The 20,361-nt window shown below is 39.9% G+C and overlaps 1 protein-coding gene and 1 pseudogene across 1 annotated transcript in view; both read left to right on the top strand.

Moving 5' to 3' along the window:
* The window catches only part of SPATA48 (spermatogenesis associated 48), a 63,156-nt gene that overhangs the window by 25,564 nt on the left and 17,231 nt on the right, over nt 1-20,361 (top strand). Inside the window, exons 3-5 of the mRNA XM_032874930.1 lie at nt 7,808-7,884; nt 12,920-13,058; nt 14,985-15,052. Of these exons, the coding sequence (XP_032730821.1) occupies nt 7,808-7,884; nt 12,920-13,058; nt 14,985-15,052 (284 nt within the window). The remainder of the gene's footprint in view (nt 1-7,807; nt 7,885-12,919; nt 13,059-14,984; nt 15,053-20,361) is intronic.
* On the top strand, nt 5,352-6,284 carry LOC116877877 (annotated as a pseudogene).

The following is a 20,361-nucleotide window of genomic DNA, read 5'->3' as shown; positions in this document are numbered from 1 at the left end:
AGAGCAGAAATGAAGCATTTGGGGAGATGACAAAAATATTCTGCATTTCGACTGAAATTGGTTATATGAGTTTCTCATTTAAGTCAAAGTGATTGATTAAATTGTACAGTAAAAATCTATACCTTTTCTTGTATGTAAATGTCGCAATTCTAGAATTCAGGATTAGGAAGCTTCCTTTCAGAATTGTCAGAGAATGAGGGTTGTTTTTTTTTTTTTTTTTCCCACAAATCCTCCCTATCACCTCAGATATATTGAGATGCTACAGATGTATCAAAGTGCTACACATATTTTAAAACCAATACTTAGCTGAGCTGAAAAACAAGAGAAGAGAGAAGTTGTAGTTTCCAGAAACGAAGAGAAAATTTAGTTCTAAAAATGATTGTGCCACTGAAATTACATTTTTCATGGGGGAAGCTTTGGGTAACAGAGACCCCAATATGCTGTGATGGGAACACTATAGAGGTTTAATTCTCTTTTATATAATCCACAGATTCTGGACTATCTTGTAGTTTTAGTATATAATACTCTCCTAGATTCATTCTTTTGGACATCAGGTTAGAAGGATAGAAGCAAAATCAGAGAGGGACAATCCTCCTCTTTCTAAGGACTTTTTCCAGAAAATGCACACGTCACTTTAAATGATGTTGGCAGAACTCAATATTGCACTAGCTGCAAAGGAATTGTGAAAGAATTATGTTTAATCTAAGGTCATGGGTCCAAATAAAAATGGGCTTTTTTTTTACTGTAGAAATGGGGAGTGAAGCTGGTTTTGCTGAAACCAAAGAGTACACAGGCTAGGATTTTAACACCTATATAGGAATGGGAGTCTGGGAGTCTCAGATCTCATGATGGATATTTGGAATTGAGTTTTCTGTATAAATTCAGGTACCACAAAGGGCTATCTCAGCAATGAGCAAGAATTTGAACAAATCTTTACACACAGGTGGGAAGTTGGCTATCTGATCCAGAAAATAAATTGAAAAATACCATATATCATCCACGAAGAAACAGAAACTTTGTTCTGTACCATGGGGATACATGGATCACAATTTATTAGGACACATGTAGTGTGGGAATACCATATCCTAAAATTAAAAAGAAGGAGAAGGAGGAGGGGGAGGGGAAAGGGAGAAGGAGGAGGAGGAGGAGGAGGAGAAGGAGAAGGAGAAGGAGAAGAAGAAGAAGAAGAAGAAGAAGAAGAAGAAGAAGGAGAAGAAGAAGAAGAAGAAGAAGAAAAGCTTTGTACCCAGAAAAAATAAGCAATGCTCCATGGCAACATTTCCACGAAGTGGCATTGACATGTAGCATCCCACAGAAAAAAGCTATCCCTAGAAGAAACCACAGTCAAAATCATACTCTGCATGTGAAAAAGGTCTCTTGTGAGAAGGTGTCAGCAGACCGACAGAAGGGGGACATCTTACCCAAGGACCCTCAGATAATAGAGCCATCTGTATATACATTAACTTTCATGAAACTGAATTTCTAAGGAAAGAACAGGACTTAAGGAAAAGAACAGGCAGATATGAAAAGGAAACAAAGCAAATTCTTTAAAAATCAAGCATTTATCTTTAAAGAAATCATTAAATATTTTTGTTTCCTCTGTGGTGGAGTAAGCTCCTAAAAGACTAACCCTCCCACCAGTAACAACCCCAGACTCTGATGAAACACAAATCCACTGGGTCAAGACCTCCGGTGATTGAACAAAATCAGGTAAATTTCAGAGTTAAAACTTAGAGGATGAACTCAGGGTGATTTTCCCCTTGTGGCCTGAAGTTTGGCTATGTTCAGGCAACTGGAGTAGTTAAAATTTCAATAGAAATCTCTGTGGGAGGTTGGGGGAACCAAGTGGTGGGTATTAGAGAGGGCACGGACTGCATGGAGCACTGGGTGTGGTACAAAAACAATGAATACTGTTATGCTGAAAATAAATTAAGAAAAAAAAAAGAAATCTCTGTCTTTCTGACCTAAAGAGATGAAAGAATGGAGCATGCACCAAGAATTAAAGAAAAGAATCCAAGAGGGGAGACAGTCAGGGAGTGAGCCAGAGTTCCGCATATGAACTTAGCCCAAGTGTTTGGCTGATGTCTGGACTCTCCTTGCTCAAAACAGATTCTGATCAGTTCTATCAAAGGCTAACAAGGTACTGATCTAAGATCTGACTATTATCCAAAACACATTCAGGAATAATGCAGAATCCAGGGCCTCCTCAACATTAAAGGTACAATGTCCAACATAAAATCCAAAATTACTCAACATACCAAAAAACATGGAAAATGGGATAAGCTCACATGGGAACATGCTAGAGGCTAGAATTATCATACAGAGATTTTAATATAGCTATTATAACTGTGCTTAGTGCCATAATGGAGAATATACTTATAATCATAAGAGAGGAACTTTCATCAAAGAAATAGAATGCAAAAACAGAGCCAAAGAGAAATTTTAAAACTAAAATTTCAAAATCTTAAAATAGAAATGATATGGGATTACTTAGCATAAAGGATATGACAAGGAAAGTATGAAGGATTTAAAAGTAGAACTTGGAGAGGGTGAAAAAAAAGGAACTAAAAATAATTGAACAGAGTCTCAGGGACCCATGGAACAGTATGAAAAAGTTAAATACACTAATTGTAGTCCAAGAATAAAAGGGGAAGTAAAATGTAACAGAAAATAATATTTGAAGAAATAGTTACTGAAACATCCCCAAATTTGATGCAAGATATACCCTTACAGTTTTCAAGAGGCTTATTGAATTCCAAACAGAATAAACATTTTTCAAAAAGCCCATGCATCAGATATTCAGGTACAAAAGATACTAAGAAAATTTGGAAAGTAGCAAGAGAAAAGTAAGTTGAAACCTCGCAGGCCTCTCATCAGACAAGAAGACAGTGGAGCAATGGAGCGAAATATTTACGGTCTGATAGAAAAAAATGCGTCACACCAGAATATTACACCTAGAAACTCGAACTTTCAAAGACGAAGGCTGGGTTGGCCTTCTACTGAAGAAGAAATTAGCATAAATTTAGTGACTTAGACAATACAAATTTATCATCTTAGACTTCTGGAGGTCGGAGTCAGAAATGGGTCTCGCTGAGCTGAAATCAAGGTGCTAGCAAGGTTGCATTTCTTCTAGAGTCTGTCACATAGAATCTATGTCCTTGGCATCTTCAACCTCTGGCTCCCGGGCTTTGTCTTCATCCTCAGAGCCAGAGACAGTAGGTTGAGTTCTTCCCTCATCAGACGGAATCACTCTGACCTACTCTTCTGCTTTGACCTTCTACTTTTAGAGACCCTAGGATTACATTGTGCCCATGTGAGTGTCTAGGATGGTTTTCTTATTTTAAAGTCACTTGATTAGCACTTTAAATCCATTGGCAACCTGAATTACCCTTTTCCATATAAGCTAACAAATGCAATTTCCAGGGACTAGGACGTGGATATAACTGGGGGCCTGATTATATTGAACATATTAAAAGGCTATGTAAAGAAATTTGCAAGACAAGAAAAACAAAGGCAGTAGATAGCCAGTGGAAATTCACTATAAGAAATCTTGGGTATTTAAGATTATTTTTTCCTTTTAACTTCTTTAAAGTACATATAACTGTTTAAAACAAACATCTAACATTGTTCTCTGAAGCATATTATGAATGTAGATATAGCCCATGTGACAGCTGTAAAGTAAGGAATGACAGGGACATGTGGTTGTAGTGTCTGCACATTTTATGTGAAGTGGTACAATGTTAACTCCAAGTCAACTGTGGAAAGTTAAAGACATTAACGAAACCTCTGAAACAACACTGAAATGTGCCATAACTAGTTATTGTTAAGGAGCCTATTAATGACACGATTTGTATTCTAAAAATCCCCTCTCATTTAAATAATCTAAAGAAGGCAGAAAAGAGGAGCAGAAACATAAGGACAGACAGACAACTATAATAAAATGCTACATATAATCCTAATATATCAATTGTTACATTAAATCTTAATATACTAAACATTTGAATGGAAAGGCAGAGGTTATCAGAATGGATAAAAAAGCAAGACGTAACTATATGTGGATTTACAAGAGTTACACATTGAAGATGCAAATAGGCTGAAAGTAAATGAACACAAAACGTATCAGGTGTATATGATATTCACCATAATGATATGCTGGAGCATAAAACAAGTCTTCATATACTTAAATGTATTGAAATAATTCTACTTTTGTTCTTAAACTGCCACAGAGTTAAGTTAAAAATAAATAACCATGAGATGTTTAGAAAAATATAAAACACTTTCACATTAAAAATCATACTTCTAAATAATCTTTAGGTCAAAGAAGAAATCATAAGAAAAATTAGAAAATGTTTTAAACTGAACAATGATAAAATTATTACCTAATAAATCTTGTATAATGCAGCTAAAATTCTGCTAAAAAGAAAAAAATTAGCCTTTTATGCTTATTTTAGGAAACCAGGAAGTTCTGAAAATTAAAGATTAATGATTAAGAAACTACCAGAATGGTTAAAGAAAAAGGACTAAAAAGATAAGAGTAAAAATCAATGAAAAAAGGAAAGATACAGGAGAGAAAACTTCGAGCCAAAAGTTGTTTCTTTAAAAAGATCAATGAAAGTGATAGATATTTTATTAGTATAATCAAGAAAGAGATAACACATATTACCAACAGAGAAAATTAAAGAGTTTATTTCTGCTGATCCTAAAAGCAAAAAAGAAAATACTATAAACTATAGTAGGCCAGTTCATTTAGCATCTTAAATTACATGAACAAATTCCTTTAAAAATATGACATCCTAAAATTGATACTAATGAAATAGGATACATGAATGCCCTCTATTTATTAAAGAAATTTAATTTTTCTGATCAAAAGTCTTCCCACACTGAAAATTGTAGGATCAGTTGATTTCACTGCTGAATTTTGTCAAACATTTTTGGAAGAAATCACATCAATCTAATATAAGTTATTTCAGAAAATAGAAGAAGGAACATTTTCTGAGTAGTTTTAGAAGTCCAACTTAACCTAATATTCCTGAACCAGACACAAAACTTTAAAAAAAAAAAAGAGGAAATTACGTTCTCCATTTACAGAGACACAAAAATTATTGCAAAGTGTTAGTAAACCAAAACCAGTCATTTATAAGAAGGACAATATGTTATGATCAAGTGAGGTTTATCCCAGGAGTGAAAATATGTCTTTACCTTTCAAACACCCTTCAGTACAGTTCATCCCACTGGTGACCATCAGTGTGTTCACTATGGTTAAGAGTCTCTTTCTTGGTTTGTCTCTCTCTCTTTTCTCTGCCCCCCCCTCGCTTGTTTGTTTCTTCAATTCCACCTATGAGTGAGATCATATGACTGATATCTGTGCAGAATTGGGGAATAATGTAAGGCCTGCTGTGACTTTGCTAGGAGACCTAAATGAGGTCCCTGAGCAGCTTGTAGGAGAATCTGATGAAACACCATAGCAGTGTCTTCCAGAGAGCAAGTGGTAGAAAACTCGGAGCAGACGGGCGCAGAGCAAGGTAGCTGCATTAGAGGAATCATGGCAGTTCAAGATGGAAGGAACTTGCCTCTCTTCTCTGATGTGAGAGTATGGAAGGGCGCCTCCTCCAGCCTAGGGATCATCACCAGTGGGTTGAAAGAGCACAGGAATCAGCTTCCCCCAAATCCCTGCGTAGGAATTATTACACAGCTTTAGACCATGTTCAAGAACAACTCCCTGGAGACTGTATTGTGGTAAGAGAAGGAGCAGATCCTATAGCTGTGGGATGGACACACTGTGCTTCAGAACCAGCTTCCTCATCACAGGCTTGAGGCTGGTGCTTTTGGAACGATGGAAGTTGGGATGGGATTTGCCAGTACAAGCTCTGTAGTGGCTGAAGACAGAAACCCAGGGCAGCGGGTCATCTGGGTGGAAGGAGATGGTGCCTTTGGGTTTTCTAGCATGGAGGTGGGAACTGTCTGATGGTACAACTTGCCAGTTGTACTTTTGGTGACGATCAATGAGGGAATTTACCAAGGTTTCAATGCAGACGCTTGAAGCAGGATGTTGAAATTTGGAGATGCTAATGCAGTGCCCCACACCCGCCTGCCTCCCCCTTCCTGCCATTCTGTCTCCTGCCAAACTCATAGCAAGAGCAGTTTACAACTGCATTTGGAGGCAAAAGTATCTTGTACAAAACCAGAAAAATCCCAAAATCACCGAGGCAGAGCTTGGCAGACACACAACTAAACCCTCTCTTATCAGTATCATGACTGAACCAGGAGCCACATGGAAGGGTTAGGACTTCCCCTGGCTGACCTGCTCTGATAAGTAAAGATGCCAGGGAGTGGTCTGGAGGAGTTTTCTCTTTCTCACAAGGCAGGATTTCATTTTCCACAGCAAAATTACTAAAATGTCAAAATCATTTACCAATACAAAAATTAAAACCACTTCTAAATTATATATATGTATATATATATAATAAAAATTATATATATATACATATATATGTATATATGTATATATATAATATAAATTATATATATATACATATACATAAATATATAAAACCACTTCTAAATTATTTATATATATATATATATATATATCACTCATCCTGCTAACAGAACCATGACAATGATTTCACTAGAGGTAGCCTTGGTGAAATTAAAAAAATATGTAACAACCAGGTTTCAACAGAGACTAGAAACAGGAAGAAGGAAGTGTGGTGAACTGGAAAGTGCATGGGGTGAGAATGGATGTTAGGGATGAAGAGATGCAAATGTTAGGACACTTGGTGGGCAGAGCAAGAAAGTCTAGTATTTGTCTATGGGAACCTCATAAGAGAATAAATTGAATCCACTGACAATAAAGAGAAAAATGGAGACTTGTCTAAATTGGTGAAAGTTATGCATTCTCAGATTGAAGAAGCATAGCATGTCTTGAGCCAGATGAAAAAAGTAGATCTTCTCCTAAACAAATTTTCTTTGAAGGAAAACCAAGACAAATATCCTAAATATTAGCAGAGGATGGGAGTGGGGGAACATGGAGTTCCAGCCGACCATCCTTATCAGTGTCCTTCCAAAGCAATGACAACAGGCCCGAAGTCAATGAAATACACTTAGGCTATGACATAAACATAAGCATTAAACTAGAATTCTAAATCCATCCAGAACAGTACTGAAGGGTGAGGATGAGTTAGTTAACAACTGAGCTAGCAGAGGTTCATGTCTTTGAAAGAATATTGGAAACTAGAACGTCAGCCAAAGAGAATGGAACCAGGAATACAGGGTTAAAAACAAAAATGAATAGAATACATGAAGGAAAAGCAGGCAAAGAACCACTGATAAGGTATTGTGGAAAATTTAAACAGATACTCTTTAAAGATAGTAATGACAATGGTTATAAATATAAGTCATTTTAATTAAATGAGATGAAAGGTAGGAAGCAGGAAACATTGTAGACCTAATGTCCTACCATCAGACGGTAAGACAAACAAGACATTTTAAGATGTTTGAATTGCATGGTGCTGAAAACATCATTTGCTAACATTTAAAATTCAAGACCTTTCTCCTAAAGAATTGATTTTCCATTAACTTGAATACACAATTTGTCGATTTTAACTTAATTCCTGGGAGGTTATATAGGGAATGTATATATCCAAAGCAATTGGGCAAAGTAGGGGAGCATTAAACCTGGCCCACCCACAGGGTGCTAGGACAGGAGAAAAGTAGGGACAGAGGAACAAGAAACCGTGTGCATAGAAAGTGTGAGCACTTCCCATGTCTATCTGATCTCCTTTAACGCATTATTTGCCCCTTCTAGGAGGATGGGGAACCGCTTTTACAACCAGACAGGAAATACAGTTCAAAGGACTCATTTTACAAGTCCTCAACTCAAAAGTAAGCATTTTTCCCAGTAGAACTTTGATTTATAAATGTACTTCTAGGGGCGCCTGGGTGGCTGGGTCGGCTAAGCAGCCAACTCTTTATTTCGGCTCAGGTCACGATCTCAGAGTCCTGAGATGGAGCCCCAAGTGCAGCTCTGCACTTAGTGGGGAGTCTGCTTGGGATTCTCCCTCTCCTTCTCCCTTTTCTCCCTCTGCCCCTTCACCTCCACATAAATAAAACTTTTAAAAAATAGTAAAAACTAAAAAAATTTTAAAAAGTATTTCTATGACATCTTTCATGACATGTCCTCTCTGTGTCCACAGTGCCCTAGCTTCAGTGAGTCGTTCAGAGAACATCAAATGCAGATATTTACTCACTCACACTGATGGCTAAAATAAAGAGGTCAAGGGAGGGTCTTAAAGAAAATCTATGTCTGTTAGAAGAATAAGACCAAAGCACAAAGGAAATGGTCAGAGAGAGGAGGAGATAGGAGTATATAGCATCGCAGAAAACCAATGCAGAGAAAGCCTGAAGGAGTTCATTTACTCAGTCAAAAACCATATTCAGCCCTTGCTGCGTGTCTGTGCCCTGGGCTATGAGTTCATCTGGGAATAAGGGAGACAAAGATCTCTGTTCTCAAAGTGCTGTCATTCGAAATGGAGATGGAGGATAAGCACAAACATAACATGTGAATAGCTCATATTTTAGAAGGTGATGAGTCTGTGGAAGCATTAAAGAGAAAAAGTGGAATGGGATGAGAGCATCAGAGTGCCCCCTATAAGGGTGGGAGGCATCAGTAGTGAAGGAGGTCGGGGGCGAGGGGGCTCCTCCAGTGATGGGATTTGAGAGAAGTTCAGAAAACAAATGGGAGTGACTTGCGGAATTCTGGAGTGACCATTTTCCAGGCAGAGGGAATACAGAGTCAGGAGGAAGACCTGTGTTAGCAGTGTGCATAGGGTCGGGGATGAACAAGGAGCTGGAGTGTCTAGAACAGAGTACAGGAGGGGAATTAGGAAGAGAAGATGGGAAAAAGCAGAGACTGCCCAGAACCAGATGTCCAGGGGCACTTTAGGCAACTGTAAACACCAGGGCGTTTTCACTGAGGGAAGTGAAGGTTTAGCAGAGAAGTGGTAAGATCAAACTTGTAGAAAGCAACATGGTGGCCTCTGGGCTCCCAGCCAACCAGATGAGGCAGAAGGGGGAGGCTATAGCTGGGAGGGTACTCTGGGAATCTGTAGAGGTGAGGCAAGGACAGTTTGCTGGAGGTTGGCAGGAAGCTATCGGCCACAGTTGGCTTCTGGATATATTTTGAAAGTAGAGTCAACACAATTTCCAGGTTGGAGGTAATGAGTGTCAAGGAAATAAGAGTCAAGAACAATCCAAGGGTTTGAACTAAAAGCCAGGTGGTCTGAGTTGCCATTTCTTTGACACAGGGACAGCAGGGGAGTGGGTTTGGAGGGAAACATCAGAAGTCCATTTTCGACCTGCTGAATACAAATATAAAGATGTTCATCAGACATCCAAGTGACTATGTCAAGCAGGTGATGGGGTGTATGGGTCTGGGGTTTGGAAGAGCAGTCTGAGCCAGAGAAATAAGGGTAGGAATCATGCCTTAGTGACACGTGTGAATTGGCACACACGTTAAGGGTGTTCAGGGAGGAGGGAGTGAAACTGTGCAAAGGGTTAAGGATGGTAAGCCCCGAGAAGAGATGATTGCAGCTGTCCAATGAACTCTGAAGTCGGCAGATCAACACAGAGTGGAGAAGTGGGGGCAGGGGGGTGGCTGCCATGAGCACAAGGGATGGACAATGTGTGTGGGTACCACAAAGCACTTGATTCCCCCCAAACTCCTTCCCTCCCCGGGGCCGAACCCAGCAGATGTGCCTCACATTTGGGCTTCATGGTTTCCTGTCACATTGATGGCACACCCATCACAAACAGATTCCATGAGATTCACTTATGAATAGGTATTTTCCCAGAAGGTTTATAAAAATATACAGAATATATGTGACAGGTGTGATTACAATCAGAAGTCATGCTTTCTCTCTCTCTCTCACTCTCTCTTTCTCTGCAAGTCTCCTTAGCAGGAGAAATCAGCATCTGGAAACTTGTTGACCCAAATAATGCCAATTCGTGAATGAAAACGTCACTTACTAGCCCTTTCTCTTATGCTGTTTTGTGTATAAGAAATGTTCTATGAAATATCCTGCCATTGGGTAAGCTTTGGGTTCAATCATCTGTACTTAGTTTGCAGGAAGTTGAAAATTAGGCACTTTTGAAAAGATTTTATTTATTTATTTGAGAGAGCGAGAGAGCAGGAGTGGTGGGGAGGGGCAGAGGGAGAGGGAGAAGCAGACTCCCCACTGAGCAGGGATCCCAACACAGGAGCTCCATCTCAGGACTCTGAGATCATGACCTCAGCCGAAGGCACATGCTTAATGGACTGAGTCACCAGGTGCCCTGAAAATTAAGGCATTTTAAAGAATTGTACTTCTTGCCCATTTTGTGGCTGAGATGAGGGGAGAAGGAAATTCCATTTCAACATATACTTGGAGATTCTAAGGCAAAAATCATACAGCTTTTTTCTGTAAACTGTCAATTTTTAATGAGGGATTATTTTCATTCTACCCCATATTTCGGAAGAAAAGATAACTACTCAGCAAAATGCATTATTAGGGTTATGGTGCCCTGCTGTGTCCCTTGGACGGAACATCCATGTAAACCACGGGCATTACAAGTCTGGATGTCAAGTTTGTACCCAAATCGTGTGCCCTATCTCCCCATTGTAAAACAACAGCAGAAGTATAGCGACAATCATTTTACACAGTTCTCTTGGTTGGTGTGTTGGCAACAGCTTCTTGTTTTCCTTAGGAAGAGTGTTGCTTATGTGTGAGCCTTCACTAACTCCAAGTGATGGGGTGAAAATATTTATCCCGTTAGAACAGGCTGCATCTTTTTAGCATTCATAAAAAAAAGGCTATACTAATTTACACTATTTATCAAGCTGCAGTGCTTTGAGCAGTATTTAAAAAGAGAAATAAACTTCTTTTACATTTAAAAAAAGGGTACGGGCAGGATGCTGGGCACCGGGATGCCACCACCGGAATGAGGGCTCTTTGATTTTCCTTCAGGATCAAACTAGAGTCTGTTTAGCAGCAGCTGTCATGTGTGTGTGTGTGTGTCCAAAACAACAGAACTTTCAAAACTTGAAATCCAAGATGGCTGGACTCCGAGTACCACGCTCCAGACTTTGATAATCAGGGTCCCTGCTGTGGAGCAGTGGGAATGGGACTCACTCTTCAGGGGCGGAGAATCCACTTCTGCATCCTGACTTGGACCATCAGTAGCTGAGTGACCTTAAGCAAACAAATTTCATTTTCTAAGCCAGAGTTTGTTTATTTGTAAGTTAATGAATGGTCTTTCTGCCTTGCTGTGAAGGTCAAATGCATTTTTGTGTGCAAACTACTGTAAGATGCATATAATTCAGTGCATTGGTTTTCCATTGCCATGTGACTGATGACCACACTTTACCAACTTTAAGCCACATGACTGCAGTCAGAAGTCCAGGTGTGCCCCACCTGGGTTCAATACTCAGAGTTTCTCAGGCTGGAATCAGAGTGTCACCTGGGGCTGGGTCCTTGACCTCTGGGATCGATCAGATTCTTGGCAGAATTCAGTTCATTCCAGATGCTGGGCTCAGGAGGTGTTTCTTTTTCTTTCCTTTTCTTTCTTTCCTTTCTTTCCTCCTTCCTTCCTTCATCCCTCCCTCCCTCCTTCCCTCCCTCCCTCCCTCCCTCCCTCCCTCCCTCCCTTCATCACTCCCTCTCTTTCTTTCTTTCTTTCTTGCTTTCTTTTTTAAGATTTTACTTATTTGTTTGAGAGAGAACATGAACAGGGGGAAGGTCAGAGGGAGAGGCAGAAGCAAACTCCCCGCTGAGCTCGGAGCCCAACCTGGGGCTCAACCCCCCTGATGTGGGAAACAGAGGCAGAAGAACAGTTATTAAATTTCCTTACTATCCAGAGCCCACTGACTTCAAGTCCTTGAAGCAGGCAGAGTGACCTTCCTCTACGGACTCAACTGCCTCCACTTTAACACTTTGCCAAGGGCAAAAGGCAATCCTAGCCTGACTGCCCTCCACCCCCACCCCAGCTAGGATCCTGTAAGTCTACTTTAACATATAAAAATTCCTTTGGAAACTTCCTTTATCTCTAAACCCTCCAAGACACATGTGGGCAATCATCCCCAAGCATAAGGCCCACCAATATATATCTGAAGAGTCTCATAATTAAGGTTTTATTAGACAGTAATAAATGACCTTTTCCCAACCATAGCTAGCCCCTCAAGGTCCTGGAAACCTTACTTCCAAAATTCCTTAGAGTGTTACACTATCCCTAAACCCCTCCCAACCTGCAAGCATGCAATGGACCACTCACTCCTCACAACCCGGGGCAGCAGCTCTTCCTGCCCACAGGTCCTGTCCCCGTGCTTTAATAAACCACCATTTTGCACCAAAGACATCTCAAGAATTCTTTCTTGGCCATCAGCTCCAGACCTCACCCCACCGAACCTCCCTTATATTCTGAACTTCATCACCAGGTCCCCTGGATCACTACCTGAGCCAAGATCAAGAGTCAGATGCTTAACCGACTGAGCCACCGAGGTGCCCCTCATGAGGTGTTTCTTGAAGGACAGCTGCAGAGTGTCTACTGTGCCTTTGTCTCTTTTTAAGGCTCACCTCTTTGCGTCAGACCTCCTTAGGAGAATCCACCTTTTGATGAACTCAAATTCAACTGATTAGGGACCTTAATTATATAGACACCACCCCTTGGACATATAAAGTTGGCATACAGAGTATCACAGCCGTGATACCTTGTCATACTCCTTTGCTCTGCCCACACTGGAGGGAAGGTGGTTATACACGGTATGTACACCAGGGGGCAGGAGTCGCAGGGACGCCTTCGAATTCCACCTGCCAAACGGTTTATGACACTCATACCATTTGAATACGCACTTTTCGTAAAATATCCTTATTTAATAATTTCACAGAGCCTATGAAGTTGTTCCTTGGGATAAGATGCTACCACCAAAACTCGATCCAGAAGAAACAACAGTGGAAAAAGCTGCTGACCTGATTTCACAGTGTTTTACACTGAAAAGATATGAAGGGACCCCAGCAATAACCCAGGTCAGCGATTAGGGACCTCGATTCCATGTGCCTAATGCCTTTTCCCATATATATAAAGTTGCATTTTTGCAACGACACATTTATTTCTAAACTGAAGCCCAAAACTTGACTACTCATTTTATTTTAAGAAATATTGAAAGAACATGTAAATATATACATTTATGGAATTGAAAGCGCCATAATGGTAAAAAGTCATCAGTGGCCTCAAATACTTCGATGTTACCTGTATTGGGCTTTTCAAACATTGATTTAAAGACTGCCTCTGTCTCAAAATCATTTGCGATTACCGTGTTCATTTTAAAACTGCCCAAGGAGGACTGAGGGATGGAAAAATAGTTATGATTCCATCAGAGAACCTGTGTTGAGAACAGTTCTTGCAATTGAATCTAACCTCTACACTCTGAGACAGAATGGGAAAACCCATGAATCATAGAGGTTTTATTTCTAGTGAAACAAAGCATAGTTGTCTCCAGAGATGCCTATTTTCATTTTTATTTTATATTTTATTTCATTTCATTTTATTTTATTTTATCTTACTTTATTTTGAGAGAGAGGACGGGGAGGGGCAGAGGGAGAGAGAGAGAAGCAGGCTCTACGATCAGGACAGTGCTTGACATGGGGCTCAATCTCATGACCCTGAGATCATGACCTGAGCTGAAATCAAGAGTCGGATGATTAACCAACTGAGCCCCCCGCCGCCCCAGGCACCCCTCTGTTTTCATTTCCGAACATCGAGAATTCAGCACATGAATTTCTGTGTCCACACCACAGCCTGGGTACTTTCCCTAAAGTGTGAATCGCTTCATATCCTTCCACTGATTAAAACCCATCACTTTTGAGAAAGTGAAATCCCTGTGCTTTGACAGGACATGTCCCCAGTTCTGTTACTTGCACTTGACCTCCTCAGCCTGATCCCCGCTTTGGGTTGCTCCTGTTCCCCCAGCCTCACCCTCCAAACAGTGCTCCACTCCCTACCACGGTCCTTTTTCCCCCCCCAGGCTACATCCCGTGAATCCTTTGGGTCTTATGTCGGACCTCACATTTGCCCTCTCAACCCTGACTCTGTGCTTGCAAAGCACCTCCTACTTGCATTGAATCTCTCGCCCTTTTGCTCTGTTCCTCATCCCTTAGAAGCCTGACAAGCCCGGGACCACCTCTCATAACAAAACTCTTTCCTACATAAAACACATAACAGTAAAGAAAATAATTATATATAAATATGGTGCTAAACACAGACTCCTAAGAGGTTCAGAACCACAGGGTAAGAAGCCCACAACATTTTGAAAAACTTTGTCAGCTTTTACAGAGCAAAATGGCAGCAACAGAGGGGAAATTGCGGCTCCAATATAAAGTCTTGGCACAGGATGTGCGCATCGAAATTAAACTCAGTCGGAGGACAGAAAACATGTCTGGATTATTACAGCTGTTTTTAAGGATCTCTCAACTACTTAAAAATAGTTTTACATGTTTTGCAAATTGGTCATTTTTGAACATATTATTTGGCATTTAGTTACACCAGAACCCAAAGTCCTTCCCAGCAAGATGAGGTTCAAAGCTCCGGGTATGGGCAGAGCTGGAAAGGGGAGACCAGCCTGGGGTCGCCGAGGGTGGACCACAAAGGAGTGAGTACAGGCTCTGGGATGAAAACCAAAATCATACCTTCAATCCAAACGAGGTGGGTGCTGAGGCAGATTCCAGCGCTCCAAAAACAAATGGAAACTAAGGGTCCGAGAGCAGAGCAGAGACCAGGAGGGGCTCTGGGGCAAAGCCCTGAGTTGCTAAGCAGGCTTGGGGAGTGTTTTCCATTGGGAGCCTGGGGCTTGCCTGTGATGCTGTAGGGACAGTTAGCAGCACTGGGGCTTCTAGACAAGATTATGACACTGACTTAGGCATTAAATATGTCATTCATTTTGCTGCTGATTTTAGGTGGTTGGTGGACTCTGGGACAGATTTCAAACAAGATCCTTCTTGACACCAGTCAAGCCTGTTACTTTGTAAGTTTTATCCTCTTGTGTGCTCATCAGTAAATGTTTTCCTATCACAGTTCTCTCATTGATATGGCTGGTGCTCCCATCCATGGCTTATAAGAGGGGGTGAGGATCTCTCAGCTACTTAAAATATTTTTCCATCTTTGGAAAATTGGTCATTTTGAAACATATTATTTGGCATTAAATTATGCCAGAACCCAAAGTCCTGGAATGGACCAATCCTCTGGAATGGAGAACATTCCATAGACCTCAGACTTCCATCCCTGTGATGGGAAAGAGAACCCAATCCCGTTCACTTGCTCAGTGTTGCCTGCCTTCTCTTGTTTTCTCTTAACCTTCCTTACAATTTAGACTATGAATGGGGTGTCTGGGTGGCTCAGTGGGTTATGCACCAGACTCTTGATTTTGGCTCAGATCTTGATCTCAGTGTTCTGATATTGATCCCTGTGTCATGCCCCTGCGGAGTGTGGAGCCTGCTTGAGAATCTCTCTCTCTCCCTCTGCTCCTACCCCCACCACACACTGTCTCTCTCTCTCTCTCAAAAAAAAAAAAAAAATTTAAAATCATTTAAAAATAAGGAATGCCTTATGAATAAGTTGATACAAAGAATTATAGTCTGAAATCCATGGACTTCAAGGGGTTATAACTTTTTTATCAACTTTTGCATCAGATAGGTATTTTGTGTTTTATGCTAGAAACTGTGGTTTTATTATTAATCCTTCCATAAAAGTCATTTTGTGCATTTAGTCGTAAAAATCTCTTGTTTCTGTCATTGAAAATGTCACTATTTCTCCCTATTTTTTGTTCTCACTACAATCCACAATCCGGGTTATCCTTTGTTTTTACGTTTTAAATTTATTTTTGAATATTTAATATGTACAAAACATGCAAATAAGAATATGATGCAATCTGTGTCTTCACTTCCCAGTTTTAGAAATAAGAACATTACCAACACGATGGTGAGCCTCTCTGTGCTTCCTTAGGGATCACTAGTATTCTGAATTTGATTTTTCATATTTCATACATTCCTGTAAGACTTTAAAACATATGTGTTCTTTTTAACCAAGATATGGCATTGTGTTCCATGGTTATAAACTCAATATAGTGGCATATATATATATATACGTATATATGTGTGTATATATATATGTATATATGTGTGTGTGTGTGTGTATGTGTGGGGGTGTGCATATATATATATATATATATATAAATATATATAATGTTTTTGTTCAACGTTGTGTTCGTGAGATGCATACAAGTTGGCACGTAGATCTCTAGGTGCTGACCTTCCTTGCTGGACAGGCTTGTGTTGTATGGAGATACCACAATTTATTTATCTTTCTTGTAATAGAATTCCTTTTATGATTTTATTGCAGTTGGAAACAGTGTCCCCATTTCTTCATGTACCAGGCCCAAAAATATTTTTAGATTTTATGTACATACTTACGCCTACAATGGCTGCCTCAGGAGGATGCACTTCTTTATATTCTAGATACTGGAATATTCTTCTCCAGATGAGTTGTATCCATGGGCTAAACCATGGGCAATGCTTGAGTTCCCACGACTGCACATCATGGCCAGCATTTGGAATTTCAAATTTAAAAAAATTCTAGTCTTATGAGCATGAAATTGTATTTCATTATCATTTTCACTTCTATTTACCTGATAGCCAATACTCATTATTTTTTGTCAGTTGCGACTTACTTGGGTGTTCACATTTGTAACTTACCTGTTCACATATTTTACCCCCTTTGCAGTTGGATTCCTTGTTTTTTATGTATTAATTGTATAAATTTTTATGTTTACTATTCTGCAAAAAAATTCTTTATTGGTAACATGCATCGAAATATCTCCTTTAGTCTTTGAGTTTTCTGTTTTATACTGTTCTTTGCTGAATTGAAGTTATGAATTTTAATATAACTGAAATCATGAATATTTTCTTCCATGCCTTATTATTTTTATAGGCTTTTTAATAGATCTTTCACTACCTGAAGTAATACATTATTCTTCTTTACTTTTTTTCTAAAAAACACTTCACTTTTCACATTTATCTCTTTAAACCACAGGAAATCAACTCAGGTTTAGAGTGTGAATGAGGGATCCGTTTCTCCAGATGCCTGAATAATCACACTAGTACAGGTTAATGAGTATACTCCGTGAAGTAGTTAATGAGTGAAGTTGTTGGTGGCAACACTGGTGGTGAGTCACTACCACCATTTTGTAAAATTAAATAGAATAGAAAATATAATGAATCATATGGAAGTCTAAGCAGATCTGCGTATTTTGCAAAACATACTACAGATGTTTATAAAGAATTGTGTGAGACAGACAGATAATGCATAAGAAAAACACGTGTCAATAGTAAGATTATTCTCTCTTTTCTTTCCTAGAGATTCAATCATCACCTCAATGGGAAGGTTAATCTTGTACATTTAATTTACCTAATCTACAATTAATTGCTAAGTCCAGGAGATTTTTACCTGTAGTCAGCAAAATTGATGAGAGCTCTTGATAAGTTTCAGTTATGGAAAAATAATGTCAAAGACAACATTTTTCAAATTTCTATATGACATCAATAAAATTGCATATACTGTCCTTTAGAAATGAATTTTTATATCAGTAAAAGAAAGAAGAATAATCAAGTGAAAATAGGCAAAATCATAACCACGTTTAACTGCTGAGTCTAGTATTGCAAATGGTGAAAATACTGAGAAGAATGTTGTCTTGTCAACCAAGTTAGTTTTTCTCAAGCCATAGTCTAAAAATAAAGTGTAAACTTTTTGATAAAGATTATTTAAAATGTTTTGCCAAATGTGTAAAACCTCCTAATATAAAAAATAGATTCCAATGTATAAACTGAGTGGTAATAATTCTTAAAAGATTAAGACTTGCACAAAATATAAGGCTCATAAGCACAGCAAGCTGAAACTGTTGGTGGTCACATTCAAATATCTTTTAAAAGAACAAAGGTGCAAATCATCAGTGCCAACTCTTATATTATATGAGTACTAATGAAAACACTTTATTAGAATGTTTTCATTTATATAGCATGTGGTGAAATAGCAAATAATCCACCCAGAGGATAAAATTTGTCCCATTTATGTGAATCCATTCTCTTTAAAATTTTTAAAATTTTTTTTAAATTTTAAATTTTTTTAGAGGGAAAGGGGGAGGGGCAGAAGGAGAAGGAGAGAGCACAGAGCCTGATGTGGGGCTCCATCTCATGACCCTGAGATCAGGACCTGAGTTACAACCAAGAGTCAGACGCTTAACCGACTGAACCACCCAGGTGCCCTCACTGCATTTTTTTTTTAAATTTTTATTTATTTATTTGACAGAGAGAAAGAGCACAAGTAGGCAGAGAGGCAGGCGGTGGGGGGGGGGAGCAGGCTCCCCGCCGAGCAGAGAGCCCAATGTGGGGCTCGATCCCAGGACCCTGAGATCATGATCTGAGCCGAAGGCATAGGCTTGACCCACTGAGCCACCCAGGCGCCCTGCGTTTTTTAAATAGGAAATCATCTGATGAATGAAAAGCTGTATGTGTTAGTCAGTATCGCCATGTGTCCAGACTCCTGAGAGTGGCGCTCACCCTGGAGCCTTCCTCTGTGCAAATGTTGCACCCAGGAACACACAGTAAAACCATATTTGAACATCTATGCGGCTCAACTCATAATGCTCAAACCTAGAAGCCACCCAGATCTCTTTCAACAGGCCAGTGGGCAGGCATGCACAGGATAAACATACTAGATACACCTGTGCAATGGCATACCACCCAGAAATGACAAAACTAAATGCAACCCATGACAGCGTGTGTGGAATGCGTTTTGCTCAGGGAAAGCAGCCAGACCCCAAAGGCCACATGTTGTATGAGTCCATTTATAGGACATTCAGAAAAAGCAAAACTACCAGGATGGGACTAGAACAATGGCAGCCGGGAGCTGGAAAGGGGGATTACAGAGAGCCTATAAAGGAAACATTTAGGGTAGCGAATGGCTCTATACGGCTGACTTGACTCTGTATTTGTGAAGCCCATAGAGCTAGTCATTAAAAAGGACTTACTTCACTGCACACCTGGGGGCCTCAGGTGGTTAAGCATCTGCTTTTGGGCTGGGATCGAGTCCCGCATTGGGCTCTCTGCTCAGTGAGGAGTCTGCTTCTTCTTCTCCCCTTGCTCCTCCCCCGCTCATGCTCTCTCACTCTGTCAAATAAATAAATAAAATCTCAAAAAAAAAAAAAAAAAAGAACAAACTTCAGTGAATGGGAAGTGAAATAAATACATACATATATGCTCAAATCCACACGGACAGCCAAACCTGCCGGATGTCAGCAGGGTCCAGAACGGAGTGCACATGTTGACAAAAGATTTTATGTTACAAATAAATGACATAACTACATGAAGTGGGTGGTCCTAGATAAGTTTGGGTTTTAGTAAGTCTGGAAATAGTATTTGGACCGAATAATGTCAGGCTAAAGATGAAAAGAATCGTATCTAAACACTGTGATCTGGATAGAGCCTGTGTCTCCCCGGGAAATGGGTGGCAATTCTAATACTTCTTACATGTATGGGTTTGAACAAATGACGCGTTTAGTAACAGGAAGCAGGTTTCATGCTGTCAGGAAGAATACAAATAAGTAAGGAAGAAAGGCCGTGAATGAACTGTGCTGTTGGATTTGATCAGGAAGGATCCTATGAACTCAGGTTTGCTATAATTTATTTATGAACAGTAGATACAGAAATACACATCGGTATATGGGTCTACACTCTTCCTACACTGACTTCCGTCCCTAGCTCTGTCCACTCCGAGGACCCAGGAGCAGGGACCTCTACCCCAGCAGCCGTGAGCATATCTAGCCCCCAGATGTTGGCTTTTATTTATTTTTATTTTTTTAAAGACTTTATTTATTTATGAAAGAGAGAGAGAGAAGAGATGGGCAGAGGGAGAAGCAGGCTCCCCACTGAGCAGGAACTTGGATTCGTGGCTTGTTCCCAGGACCCTGAAATTATGACCTGAGCCCAAGGCAGACCCTTAACCAACTGAGCCACCCAGGCGCCCCCAGATGCTGACTTTTATTTAAGAAATTTTTTAAAATTAATTTTTTTATTATGTTAAGATGTTGGCTTTTAATCACCATTTTTCAGTAAAAGAAATTATGAGACCCCTGGATAAATGGCTGATTCTGGGGCTGGAGCAGGGAAAATAGAAAATAAACCCAGATCTCCTTGAGATTCCATAAATAACCATGATCTCATGTGAATGAATAAACTTCGTGCCCTGGCTGTTTCGTCTCTACCATGGAGAAATAGACTGACT

Source organism: Lontra canadensis, unplaced genomic scaffold (assembly GCF_010015895.1).
Source record: "Lontra canadensis isolate GAN:19392208 unplaced genomic scaffold, GSC_riverotter_1.0 scaffold54, whole genome shotgun sequence".
NCBI classification, from domain to species: domain Eukaryota; kingdom Metazoa; phylum Chordata; class Mammalia; order Carnivora; family Mustelidae; genus Lontra; species Lontra canadensis.
This window is presented reverse-complemented; position numbering and strand designations above follow the sequence as displayed.